This window comes from Hylaeus volcanicus, chromosome 2 (genome assembly GCF_026283585.1).
Source record: "Hylaeus volcanicus isolate JK05 chromosome 2, UHH_iyHylVolc1.0_haploid, whole genome shotgun sequence".
NCBI lineage: Eukaryota > Metazoa > Arthropoda > Insecta > Hymenoptera > Colletidae > Hylaeus > Hylaeus volcanicus.
Window position 1 is genome coordinate 10,744,737 of NC_071977.1, and position 13,999 is coordinate 10,758,735.

Sequence of the window (13,999 nt, forward strand, 5' to 3'; positions counted from 1 at the left end):
CGAATCACTTTGCGATTTTTCCATCTGTCCTTTTTGCGACGAGCGAGCCGAGGACGATCGAAATCAGCCGCGCGACGTTCAACGGGAGGTGTTTATTTGTTTTAATCATTGCTCGAGGGAACGGTTTCGTAACGTGCATCGTGAATGGACAGGTGCTTTCATTGAAAAGAGAACGACGACGGTAAATATGTCAACTGAACGAGGAGAAAATTAAGGGGAAGGCGGATTATCGTGACAGGAGTCGTCGACACGTTTGTTGATTGTCAGTCGTGCATGTTTATGTAACTTGAGTTGGTATAGTTACAGGGAATACTATAATATGTAGATTAACAATGGTTCGTTATAAAAATAAAATTACAAGGATCAATGGAATATGTAATCAAAATAGTATAATTATTTTCGAATTAAAATATATATTTAACATTTTAATGCTTACATACATGCAATTCGAAGAAGAATGGAAACTTAAAATGCAGACATATAATAAATATAGGAAGAATATAGAATTTCTACGAAGGGGTCGTCGACAACGTCTGTTGATTGCTAGTTATGTATATTTATGTAACTTGAGTTGGTACAAATAGTTACAGGGAATGCCATAATATGTAGATTGGTAATGGTTCGTTATAAAAATAGAATGATAAGAATAAAAATATATATTTAATACTTTAATACTTATATGCAATTTGAAGGAGAATGGAATGGAAACTACACTTAAAATGCAAACATATAATAGATGTAGGAAGAATTCAGAATTTCTACAAGTTTATATAGGTCAGTATCTCACTACAGCACCGTATGTATTCGTAACTCCTTGACCATTTTTTTTCTAAAATTCTCTTTTATTCGTTCGTTGAAAGGCCATACTCATGTAAATTGCTCGATTAGAGACTGATTATTATCACCTATGATGAAATTCCACCTATTAACAATTTACATAGATTTGCACATCAGGTGTTGAAATACAGTCAAACTACCTATTTATATGTTAGGAGTTAAACAAAGATATGCAGTCAGTCTCATAAATATGTCTATTGAAGAAATTTGTTTATATTAAATGATAAATTTGATGTTTCCAAATAAATTTTTCATTATACATATACGAGTGTAAAGTTTATCCATGTACATATTTATAATGAAACATTTCCTTGAGAACATCGAACCTATTATTTAATTTAGACAAACTTCTTTAATAGACACATAGGGTAAGAATATTTATAATACTGACTGTATTAACACTGCATGCCAATGGAGTGAAGAGATAACTAAAAGGCAGATTAATGAACATTTCGCTTGACATTTCTGTTCTTCAATAATATCCTTAGTACAAATGAAGTCGACATAAATAGTTAAATTAAATTCCATCCCATCCAGAGAATTCACTCTCTTAATCCTAATCATCCGAATCCCTCTTAGCGAATCCTATATTAACCTCCCGCGCGAGTTTGTCGTCATTCCCATACAGGTGCCAAGGAAAACGAAACTTCTCGTTGCCATTCGAAGGCAAGGTTTCGACTTCATCCGGTTTGCTCTCCGATATCACTTCCGCGTCGCCGTTCGCAGGCATCGCTGGACCCTCGGCGCCCTCGACCTTCTCGGCCTCCACGGGTTTCGCGGAATTATCAGGCATCATTCCTTGTGGATTGCCATTATGTTTGGGGAACGGTCCACCGAATGGATAATAAGGACCTGGGATAAAAGGTCCGTAAGGCTCTGGGTACAGGTATGGTGCCACTTTGATTCGTGGAATGAAATGATCGAAGCTGTGATGGTAACGATGGTAAGGTACTCCATTAATTGGTCCCACGACTCCTACGACTCCTGGGAGATCGTAAAATGGACCATTGGGTGGATACGGGTACCCGTAAGGTGGATTGCCCGTGGCGTTACCATTCCCTTGGCCGCCGTTTGATTGCTCGGCGTTTCCAGCGTTCTCAGGAGGATTTTGAAGCGGAGGTTTCCCGTTGAAGTTAGGATAGTAAGGACCATACGGATTGAATCCGTATCCAGGGAAACCATTTGGAAATTGGCCATTCGTAAAATTGCCTCCAGGTGGTCCAACGTCGCCTGGATTGAAAGTGCCATTGAATGGATAGTAAGGACCACCATAAAATGGAGGTGATCCGTAGAATCCACCGGGATAAGGTCGATAGGGGAAACCAGGATGGAAATCGTAACCAGCTACGGCAGACTGGCCTTGATTCTGGTCCTCGGTCAATCTGGACGGATTATTTTCGATCTGTTCTGGTCTTGGCGACGGTGGCTGACCGTTCCCTTCGACATTGGGGTAGATGAATCCTGGCTGTCTGTAGACTGGCGACCGCTGAGGACCAGGGAAGGGACCTTGGTAATTCAAATTATACGGTCTGTTCGCCAATCTAGCTGGCGGAATGTTCCCGTTGGGTCCTGAGTTGGGCTCGAGCCCGTCCACGTTCAAGGATTGGGCAGGAGGAGGTCCTGGTGTCTGCTGCAAGTGATTGTAATGAGGGAAGCCTAACTGGCCATACTGATTCGCGTTGGGCAAAGGGTCGACCACGTCAGGCTTGTATTTGAATTCAGGAATCCTTCTGTGATAGTTATTGGAGTAGTGAAAAGGGCCTGCGTTGATGTCAGCGTCGATGGAGTTGTCCCTGGTGTCAGGATTTATGTTCTCCGTACCTTCGATATTCGATTCTTCAGGTCGAAGCGGTGGCTCTCGATTCGCTGCGAATTGATACGGTTTGAAGGACTCGTAGTTGTAGTTATTCGAGTAACGAGGCAGGTTCGACGACAGGTAACCATTCTGGAGTCCGTTTCTTCCCTCGTTGGGGACTTGGCGTTTTTCTGTGAACCTCTTGAACCGAGCCACAACCTTATCCGCGATTGGTGGATTTCCTACCTCGGGGATCCCCGCGTTTAATGACTGCGTCTCATGCGCTTTTTTCTGGAAGCCCCAATTCGAGGTCTGGTTCGACGAAGAGTCGTGGAAGTCGCTCAGCAAGGTAGACGACAGGACCGATGCGACGTTCTTCGCGAACGACGTCAGCACCTCGGGATCTGTCGCGCGAATAAAGAGTTTAGAATATTTCGTGAATAATATTACGTAAGAAAATTACAGGCGGCCCTCGAATTCGCACATTTTTAAAAATTCAATTTTTTAAGCCAAAAGAAAATGTCAAACAATGAAAAATTGTTCATGGAATATTTGTTTACATCCCTCTACTTTCGTGATTCAACATTCGCTCCACTTTCAGGAAGCAATTGTGTGCGAAAGTCGAGGACCCCACTGTATATTGAGAAACTTCGAGTGAACTGCCTTCGAGTGAATGCATAGAGGTTTTGTTTTACCTCTGTCAACGAGAACTTGCGTGCGTTGATTGATGCATCGTACAACAGACATGCATCACGCAAGATGTCACTTGCACTTTCTCCCTTTAAAACCTGCCCCAATTCCGCGGATACGAAACTGACCAATTTTAGATAATTTTGCAATTGTGCTTAATTTATTCATCTGACATTTCCATCGACTACCTGTTCCTGTCACGTGACGCACAAATGCATAATAATAAAGAAGGTCGTCTGAAATTACCTGTTTTGAACGGCAGAGTGTTTTTGTACCGGTTATTCAAAATTTTGAACTGTGTTTTGGTCTGTTTCAGAGACCGTACATTAAGCAAGTGAGGAATTTTTATTTTGGGCAGTAAATCGATTGATAATATTGTGTTTTTACGTGCAGATTTTGTAATACAGTGTTTTTAGAGTATACGTTCAATGGAGAGGACCAAAATCTAGTAATTTGACTTACAAATTTTGCGAGGGTGTATACATTCAAACCAGTAAGTATTCATGCCCTCTACGTTTACTGAAGAACTCTGGAACTCGGGATTATTTTAACTCAAGGATAGGACTGACAATAGATATTGGATTTACAAGAGCAGCCAAAAAATGAAGTCTTGAAGCACAGTCTTAATGGCCCTCGAAAGTTTAATAAGCACTCTCTGCAACAATGTTCTCGATGACACTGACTCGATTGTTCCTAGCAATTCTAGTGGCTCCCATGATAAAAAAGAAAATGATAGAAACGATGTCACTCGTTCGTGTCGGTGCTTTAAAGTGCAATCGTTATTGTTTTAACAAGTAGTTCAAGGACGAGCAGTCCCATTCACGGGTTCCCAGAACGACATAATGATCTGCTTACTGACTCCGGTTTTCACCGCGTGCGCATCGCCACGAAGTATCCAGAGCCCCGTGCAGAGCACCGTAATCTGCAACAGGACAAAAGCGAGAGTCAGAACCGGGAATCGTCGGCATTCCTTCGCTTTGTATCGCGAAAATCTCCGCTTCCCTTTTGACTGCGTAACGTGTGCCACGTACTGCCCCCCCCCCCCCCCCCCGCATTATCGTGGCCAGCAATTTTCCGTAATACGATGTTTTATTTGTCATTGCGTGACGCAACGCGTGTACGCACGCTTCATACGTGACACACTTGCTTTCGATGCTATACTGCGACCGATTGTGCAAATTTTCGAGGGTGCAATCGCCAAGATGGAAGAGTAGGAACTCCTCGAGCGACGTCTGGGAGTTTTGAAATGTTTGCGACGCGCTCAATAGCTGCCTTCTGCGGACTGTGGTATTGGAAATTGCGAAAATGCGTGCGATTGTAAAATTGTTCGAGTTAAAGAAATTTGGGAAAATTACACTCCCGACCCCCACAAAAAATCTTTTGTAGGCGTTGAAAGGAGATTTTGAAGCTTTGGCATTATTGCAACACAGTTGTTAGATTGGTGCATATGAAATGTCGTACATACAAATGAAACTTTAACCATACTAAATATTTTTGAAACATTTGATTGATTGAATTGAGTAAAATGAATGTTATTGGCTCGAGAAATTGAAACACTGGAAAAACGATATTGCATATGTACCAACCGAATAGTATCTTTATTCTGCAAACTCCAAAATTAAAAGTCACGAAAGTTTCTGTGCTTATTAAATTCATCACACACGAAAAATGAAATAGATGGGTTAATACTGGAGGAAGTTTATAATACTAGAACAAACATGCGTAAATAATAATTGAACAATTACATTTAGAAGCGACGAAATCGTAGAACATTCCTTCCCCCAATTTTTAAGCGTAATGCTACTGGAATTTTCAATTCACTTCGCACCAGTCTTCATCTAACCAGCTCTTCGTGTGCATTACCATTTTCCATAAGAACATCTCAATGCGTAATTCTAATCGTGAGTCATTTATATTAGTAGAAGGGTTCAGCGATGCCTCTATCATTTGGACAATGATCGTACGTCAATATTTATGGTTAGCAGCGACGATTAGAGAAGAATCACCGGTATTCATGGTTTGTCATAGAGTACAACATTCCAGTAAAGGAAAGCAATCAATATTGTTCATTTCTACGGATGGAACCTGTTTCCCCGCGCGGCAGAAACGCTTGACGAATCAATCGATCGCGACGAACTTATTGCTTCCTGAAATTCACGGAATTCTAAGAACAAAATTGATCGCGAGTGATTGAGAAAACAATTGACTGGCGTTGTGTAATATCGACGTTACATTATGAAATTTACGGCACGCATGGAAGAAAGCAGGAAAGCGAACTGCAATTATCGTCATTGCAGTTCGTTAGAAAAAAAAATCTGCGAATTACTACTTACTGGGTTCGACATTTTTCCACATCGTAATAATACTGTTATACAATAGCAAATTAGTCTGAAACTCATCATTCAATGGTTTCTATTATAGACACGGCGCAAATTCTTCCTTTGAAGGAAAGTTGTTCTAGTATCTTTTTACATGCATTTTCTTTCAATATTTCTAAGTATAAAAATAATTCTGAATTATATAATCACTTGATAGTATTTACGATACAGTAACTGGAAACTTTAAATAAAAGAATAATAATATGAAGGTTTAAAAAAGATGATTGTAAGTATAGATTCTTAAATAGACTTAGGTAATCAGTAAATAATTAATGCAGAGAGGGAGAGAGGGATTATGTCGCGCTCCATTCATAGTTAATCCATTCAGGTTGATTTCTATGAGCAACGTATTACGCGATCGCAATAAAGCACGTGTGGCTATATTTATACGCGGCCATGCCCCCGTGAATGGCCACTATCGTGATCTAAAATAAGGTGCACTGTTCTCCCATCCTCGAATCAATTCCCCAGACTCCACATATATCAAACAAATGATCCAATTTTAACCTTCCCAACACCTTAAATAAATTTTCACCCTCGACACGTTCCACGTTCGATAATTAACTGCAATCAATTAAAACGACAAGTTTCTGTTATATATATCCATAGAAATGAAATATGAAACAACACCTATCCGACAATTAGTATACTCTCATCGACAACCTGTATTTAATGGAACTCCCTCTGATTAAACAATTTTATTTACGATTAATTCGCGTAATTTAAGTGGAATGCATTCTGCGAACACAAGAAACATAAGATCTCATATTGTTATACTCGGATCGTAATTAGCATGATTATGCAACGTCTAATCCTTTCTTCTCGCAAGGACGTGCACTTTTGAATATATATGTATTTACATGGATACAAAGTTCGCAGAAGACTCATTGTAGAACAGAAGTTCATTAAAATTTATCCGACGCCCATAAATCTCGTACAACACCTGTGCAGCACATTATTCACAAACCGTAATAAATCATGGCGATTACGTAAACTCTATTGTCGTACCAATCACAACCCACGACACTGGAGGATTTGCAGGGCTGCACTCCACACTAATAAATTCATTTAAATTTGTCTTGTCCCATTAGAGGGGTTGTACTGTGCAATGAAAATGGAATAAACTTCGTTATTTATTGTTTCTAAACTGCCACGATCGCGTCAGCAGACATATTATCTCTTCAAGTTGAAACATGCGATGCACCATGCGGCAGTAAATTATCAGTAGGTGTTAATAAGCTATGAATATTTACACTATTATTTAAAAAGGTACACTGCTTCTACGTTTATTTTTAATTTATATTTGAAAATTTTATTATAACATATTTGAATAGTTAACTGGAACATTGTTGTGTGTCACATTAAAGAAACTTCTCAGGGTATTTTATACCAAATATAAAAACAAGGTAATCCGATTTATAATTATTTTATTGATTTACTTTAAGTAAAAATAAAAATTAGCCAAGTTTTATGAATTTTAGAGTTATAATTTACCCAAAGCATCGCGTATGTCACAAAAGTGGACAGGTTGATGGTCTATGCAAACGAAGAATAGCTTATTGTGTATAAGCCAAAAATATTTTTCTTGGTTTTTATTTAGAAAGTGGTTACCGCATGTTGCATCGATGTGGAACAAATATTGTCTTCGTAGTTGCAATAGAGCGGCTCTTCTTTTTGTTTTCTATGAACGAGGATCGTATTAGAGTACTTATACTCACGTGGAGCGGGTAATGCATCGTGCGTGCGGCTCGTCACGACTAACAGTCATACACCGTGCTCGATGTCATTTATACTTTCTCTCCATAAACGCTTATGCCCTAATTCAAATGACAATCTGGTAAATTTTGCATATTTTACATTACAATAATTACACGGAGAGGAGTATGCAAATGGCTGATATATAAATTTTTAGTTAACAAAATGTATTTCATCGCCATTATTTCTCACCAACAAATTTATAGAAGTGCTCCTCTTAAAAGTTAGGAATTATTTATGAAATATGGAAGCTGCGAACAAGTGCAAATTCTACTTTCCTGGAAATAATCGTTATTGTTCTAGGAAGAATTCGAGCGTCATAACCGACCTCTTATGAGTTGAAACACGTTCATTGCGTTCAGAAAATATTGTATGCAATATTCTGAACATAGTAATTCTTCTTTTGTACTCAAAAGCGTGTATCTACGTGTCGCAATAAACTTAAACGTCTTAGAAAGAAACCAGTTTGCGTCGGTACAAGTGTAAGAATCGTTGTTGCTTCGCCCTCTCATCTGACACTCGAACATCTATTAAGTGCTATTCCTCACACATTCAGGGAAGCACTTCTATTGTTGAAACGATGCTCTGGAAATCAATAAACTGTTGCAATGCCTTCACGTTTAATTTAACGTTGCTTTCGACATGGTTGGAATCTTTCAACAGTGCATTGTAATAACAAAGTTTGAGATCTTTCAAAAGTACATTCCAATAATTGTAATTCAATAATGTTAATTAACCATGAATCAAAGTAAGCATTTCTCTTTCTCTTTCCATCCTTCTAATTATCCAAATTGATAACATATGGTAATTAGAAAATGATGTACAATATCAGTTTAAACATATTTAATGATGTATGTAAGTTCTGTGTTTCCTAATATTACCAAAATTGAATCGAGTGTAAGGAAATTTTAAAGACGTTACTTTGATGGATTTTTCACACTGTTTATTTTTAACATTTTGCAACTAATCGTGATCAGTATTCTATGCGATGATAATTGTAAATTTTCACAGATTGTGGCTGTACTGCCGTCAATCGACTGGTTCTGAAATTTGGTCGAACAGAATTGAATCCATTAAATTGTCGAGCTTGAAGTGTATTGATTTGCGGTCTCATAAATCCTGGATACTTCGCGACCATGCCAGTTACGCTTCCGTATGGGATGCCACCTGCAATCAGAGAACAATAGTCAACAAAAGAGATGAAAATATCTTTCCACTAATGTTTAACATAATTTTAAAGTACAGTAACGTCAAGATCTATAATTATCGATTCTTCTAAAATCTAAAATAGCAGAATTCCTTCTGCAGTCTCGAGTTCAAACATTCTATGCGGAAAAGTGAAAGGAATACGAAAGAAATGGTCTTGTAAGATGGTGTCGTCCTCTGCAGTCATGCTATCGAATGAAAAATAATATCAATTATATGCACATAGAGTTAATGTACTTCCACATATACAGCTGTACTAAAATTAAATTATTATTATGCATTAGTGTAATAAAATATAAAATTATAAATTTTATTTCTTTCAATAAATTCATCCTCGGTGCCATCAATTCTAAATGATATAATAAATAAAATGAATACAACAGACAAAGTATTTTATAAATCATTTATTTTATGATAATTAATATTGCATCAACTGAATCATCAATCTTGCAAAAATTAATCTTTCTATTACAAAGGTATTCTGCACCTCGAATGTAGCAAGTCAGGTAGGGATCCAGTGAACTTTCTGGATCTAGATAGATCCGAATTGTGATCATTCGAGGATAGGCAACATTTAGTTTCAATTCTAAGCGCTGACAGCGTTACAATCTCGTTCTGAGTCGATAACACTGGACGTGAGAGAAAAATAGTAAGAGGGCTCTTGATCTCGAGCACAGATGAAGGTCTCTGTGCTAATAGATTAGATAAACCATGCGTTGCTGTTGGAAAGTGGAGAAACTGACTTACCATACGCCAATCCATTCACCATCTCCACGATCCCTGCGCTGTCCGACGTTACTGTCGATAAACTCACCAATCCGACCAGAATCATCAATAAAATAGCCTGCAAACCATAAACTATTAATATATTATTATTTTTATTTTCCTTACAGATCAAATATAAATCACGATTTTATCAAAGGAGTTAATTAATTGCAATTAATTTATCTGCAATGCCTTCCTACATTTGAGTGGTAGGTTTTGTACTGTTAATGTTATCAGTGCACTCAACCATTCATCTTTCTCAATTATACCGTGTCACACTTAGATAACTGTATCAAATGACAATCGCAGATAGAAAGCATACTATTACTTGCAATGTAGTCGTTGCTTCGTCTCGCAACTCTAGTCTCCCATACAAATTTAGAAACGTCGACGCGTGAATTATTAACAGTTACACGTGAAACTGTTTCACTTTCTCTGAAAATATTTTTTCAAATGTTTTGTGCAAACACCGTTCGTCCTTAAATACTCGTGTACTTTAATTTCAATCGACATGATGAAATAAAATTGAAAATAAATTGCATTCAAATTAAGCAAAGAATAAATTTTATTCAAATAAAATTAGATATTAAATTTACCTAAAATTAGAAGCTACATTTAAGTAATGATAGACGATTATTTGATGCTTTGGAAAGGTGTATATCCGGATTTCTGGTCGGTGAAACACAGAACAGTGAAGTAAGTCGAGTATAAAGCCAGAGATCGAATTGTACACGCAGAATACTATTACCGTTTGCCAATCGCTAACGAGGATATTATTTCGACGATTTTCGTCACCACGAAGCCTTGTTGACAGTGGTCGAATAACTAGAAAAATTCATTTACTGAAAAACTGTATTTAGGGAAAGTTCATTGAATGTGAATATTATCAGCACAGTAACATACATTGACCTTCGAGCACACAATCACCTCTCACAAGTCATGTGACTTGAATCAGACTCGTGCTCGACTATTTCTCTCCTAATTTAATTATGGTTAAGCCTGTTCAAGACCATGGCGTCTGTCACGTGAGGAACAATGATCTTTTTGTTAAAATATCACTCAGAGTATATATGCTATTGGAAATACCATTGACATCTTTTTCTTTGTACTTTCGTTAATATTAAACATGTTAATACTACACATAGTGAATTTTATGCAACAGTATCATATAATCAGCTTAATCTATGCAGGTCATTCTAGAACTTGACGAAATAGTACTACATGTTCCGAATAAGTAACAGTGAAAGTATTTAAACCTCAATTTATATAAAATAATAAATTCCATCTGTGTGATATATTAATTTTTAGCAATTTACATAAGTTGAAGAAAAAAGAAAATGGTTGCAGTTATTTTGTTCCTTCGTTTCCACTATCTTTATGCACTTCATGTAAACAAATTTTAACTCAGCTTTTAGATACCACACTTTAACCATCTCTATTTACATAGTCACGAGAGCAGAATTATTCTCAATGCCATTATTTTTTTTAGTCGTGCACTATAGCGTTGACGTACCTTCGTAGAAAGCATAGTGACCCTTTAGTTGTCGCGACGCGAGGCCAGAAGGAAACTAAAGCATTAATCCAAAGATCGAATTATATACGGGGCTCGGCCTCTGATCTGGCCAATCAAAGGCAACTATTCCCTTTCAGTACCAAATGTTATATTCAACGATGCAGGATTTTATTAGAATGCTGTGTGTATGTAAATGGAGGATATCGTCTACCTTAACCTTGGCGGGAACACTTACCTCTCACATCGTCCACGCTGAACGCCAGTGCGTAAAGTAAATTCACTTTTCTGCGTATTTCTGTCGAAGAAAATCCATTTTTCCTGCGATCAGATTCGGTAAGCGTATAGGAATTTTCATGGCGAAATACTGTTTAGATTCCTCGACCAAACAGTTACGTTGCACTTGAGTTAGAAAGATAGAATAATGAAGATAGATCGAATACCACTTAAAATATTAGAGACAGTTACTTATGATGAAAATATCATCAACAATTTCCTGCTTGTATTTACGTTACCCTTCTTGTGACAGTCATGGTAATTGGTATCAGTTTCATGATTATTTCAAAGAGCTCAACCAGAAAAAAATATTGCACTTAATCCCCAAGCATTTAATTATTCGTGCAACCTTCAATGGCTTCGATTCATCGTTAATTAATTAATTACTTTGACCACAAAATTGCTCAGCCGTAACGATATTCAGACCATGAAAACCGTAAGTACGGTTAGTTAAATGAAGTCATTACAGAGAATATAATAGATTCTAAATGCGAAGTACTTTGCATAACAGCACCCTGGTAGCATGAGTCATTATCCTCAGCGTCATACGTCGTTATTTTCATGTACACCATTTTCCACGCGAGAATTATCCATGAACCATTTACCAGGTATCGCGGACAACAATGAATAGAAAAATGATCGACAAGCTGCTTATAATGTCCCACGGGAAAATGGTGACACGCTAGCCTTTGAAATTAGTCCAAGGTTGTCTAGCAGGGAACATTGTTACGTTATCAGTATAATTATATCAATGATCTGTGCATAGTTAGATATTAAATAAGCAATGTCGAAAAATTCATGATTTCCTTTTCAGAACTCTAAGAGTGTTCTCTTTCGCGATACATTTATTTTATAGTACCATAATTTATGTACAATAATTCAAGTTACAGTTAACAAGTATATAACATTATAATTGTAATAAAAAGCTAGAGAAATGGGTAAGTGAATTAAATATTTCAGTTGTATTATAAATAATCAGTTTCTCCCACTTCGATGGATTTTACCGTGTAGACTTCAGCATATTCTGTAATTATTACAGAATTGGTAAAGATAATTTAATCAATACAAATTATGAACGATGATCCACGTAATAATAAAGCCTTTGTTTTGGTTCTTTAATGAACTTTCTTTTAACTTTTTGTCATCTTGTTCGTTATTCTCCCCTTTTTTACTTTCTTGATCCTATGACAAATCAATTTTCATACTCCACTTCGTTAGTTTTTTCTTGCTTTAGTTTACTTCAATTTGAGACATCATCGAAGCTCAAAGCGTTCTCAGGCAACCAAGTTGTTCTGAAATTGGTAACTTCAGAAGCCACCTGAAATCAATCGATATTATCATCCAATGGAAAGTAATAATGATACATTACTCGAATAATATACTTCAATATTTAATTTGAATATTTTTCACAAAATAATGAAAAGCAACATGCCTTAAAAATCATAGTTCTCCGATATCCAGGAAACAGTGGAAATGATTTCCTTTGATCCTTGCTCTGACAGCTGAACAGTGTTCTCCGGTAAAAAACCTTCTTCCTTCAGGATATTCCCATTTCTATCGTCATAACGATCACCATCATTCGTATCGTCATCAGGCGTGACCAAATCGCTCAAAGAATCTATCCTGTCGTCTTTAAAATCAAACCTCTTATCATCATTCGTCACAGAAGATAACGTTTCCTCCAACTTTCTGGAGGTTTCAGCTTTCCTTGCCTCTTCAGACTCATCTTCAGATTTATCAGATTTACTTTCTGAACTTTCATTCGTTCCATTTACTCCTTGGTCGGTAGTGTTCTTCAAATTTCCTATTTCCTCGAAACTAGTCTCTTGTAACTCCCGATCAGTCCTGTTCTTGGCAGATTTTGCCAACTCTTCATCCACTTGTCTCTTCGTTCCATTTTCCTTTACTTCAGAATTCTCAAATACCCTACTTCTAACAGTCGAAGCTTCTATTACCTTTCCATCACTGTTACTAAATTTATTTTCCTCGGGGACAATATTCTTCCTTTGAACTAAATCTTTCACAGATTTCTGAGGCTTCCTCTTGACGACTCTTGGCGCTGAAGTTGTACTCGAAGAAGTGGGCGTGACAGTTCCAGGCGTCGTCGATTTCTGCCTACGACGGCTTCGATTCGCCTCAATTGCAGATTTCGTTGTACTCTGCACGAGGGAAACGACATTCTTCAGGGGTCTACGTCTTCTTTTCTTCACCTGCCCCGTCGAATTTGACTCCTTCGTTGAATTCATCGCATTCGAAGGACTTTCTTTAGCCAAATGTAACACAACGTTTTCCAAAGCATTCTTTATCGATGGATTTGAATACCCACGTGCCTTTTTTCCTTCATCCTTCAACAAATTAACTATCCCAGTTACTTCCACAAAATCCTTCTTTTCACCCCTCCTCGTCGGCGCCAAAGTGACAGCTTCAGGGTTGATCATTCCCTTAGAAATCCCAAGACGTTTACCAGGTCTCTTCTCCTCTCCAGAACTGTTGCTTTTCTTCGATGCTTTCTTTTCAGAGTCACTTTCAAGAATCTTCTTAATGGATCTACTGATCTCCTCCACCTCCGTAGACCTCGCACTCGTCGACGTCACTCCAGCAGGCAGTGTGAAGTTCTTAGAATTGTACCTGCTGCTATACTTCACTGGTCTATGCTCGCTGCTGAGTTCCACATTGTCAGGCGCGTCTTCTTCAGAAGCATCTTCTTCCTTACGAGTCCAGAAACGATACCTTCCTCGAGGATAAGTGTTTCTTCGACGCTTCTTCGGGAAGGTGTCGTCGTCTTCG

At 37.7% G+C, this 13,999-nt stretch overlaps 2 protein-coding genes across 2 annotated transcripts; both read right to left on the bottom strand.

The window, feature by feature from the left end:
- Positions 1–705: 705 nt before the first annotated feature.
- Positions 706–7,458, bottom strand: LOC128885248 (collagen alpha-5(IV) chain-like). Its single transcript, XM_054139190.1, has 3 exons — positions 7,419–7,458; positions 4,178–4,244; positions 706–3,036 (listed from the first exon to the last, which is right to left on the bottom strand). The coding sequence occupies exons 1-3, from the start codon at positions 7,434–7,436 to the stop codon at positions 1,394–1,396; spliced, it is 1,728 nt and encodes a 575-aa protein (XP_053995165.1). The 5' UTR covers positions 7,437–7,458; the 3' UTR covers positions 706–1,393.
- A 945-nt stretch (positions 7,459–8,403) lies between these two features.
- LOC128872250 (uncharacterized) lies at positions 8,404–10,960 on the bottom strand. The gene is made up of 4 exons (XM_054114731.1): positions 10,940–10,960; positions 10,175–10,251; positions 9,409–9,505; positions 8,404–8,622 (listed from the first exon to the last, which is right to left on the bottom strand). Exons 3-4 carry the CDS (start codon positions 9,491–9,493, stop codon positions 8,429–8,431), a joined length of 279 nt encoding a protein of 92 aa, XP_053970706.1. The 5' UTR covers positions 9,494–9,505; positions 10,175–10,251; positions 10,940–10,960; the 3' UTR covers positions 8,404–8,428.
- Between the last annotated feature and the right edge of the window lie 3,039 nt (positions 10,961–13,999).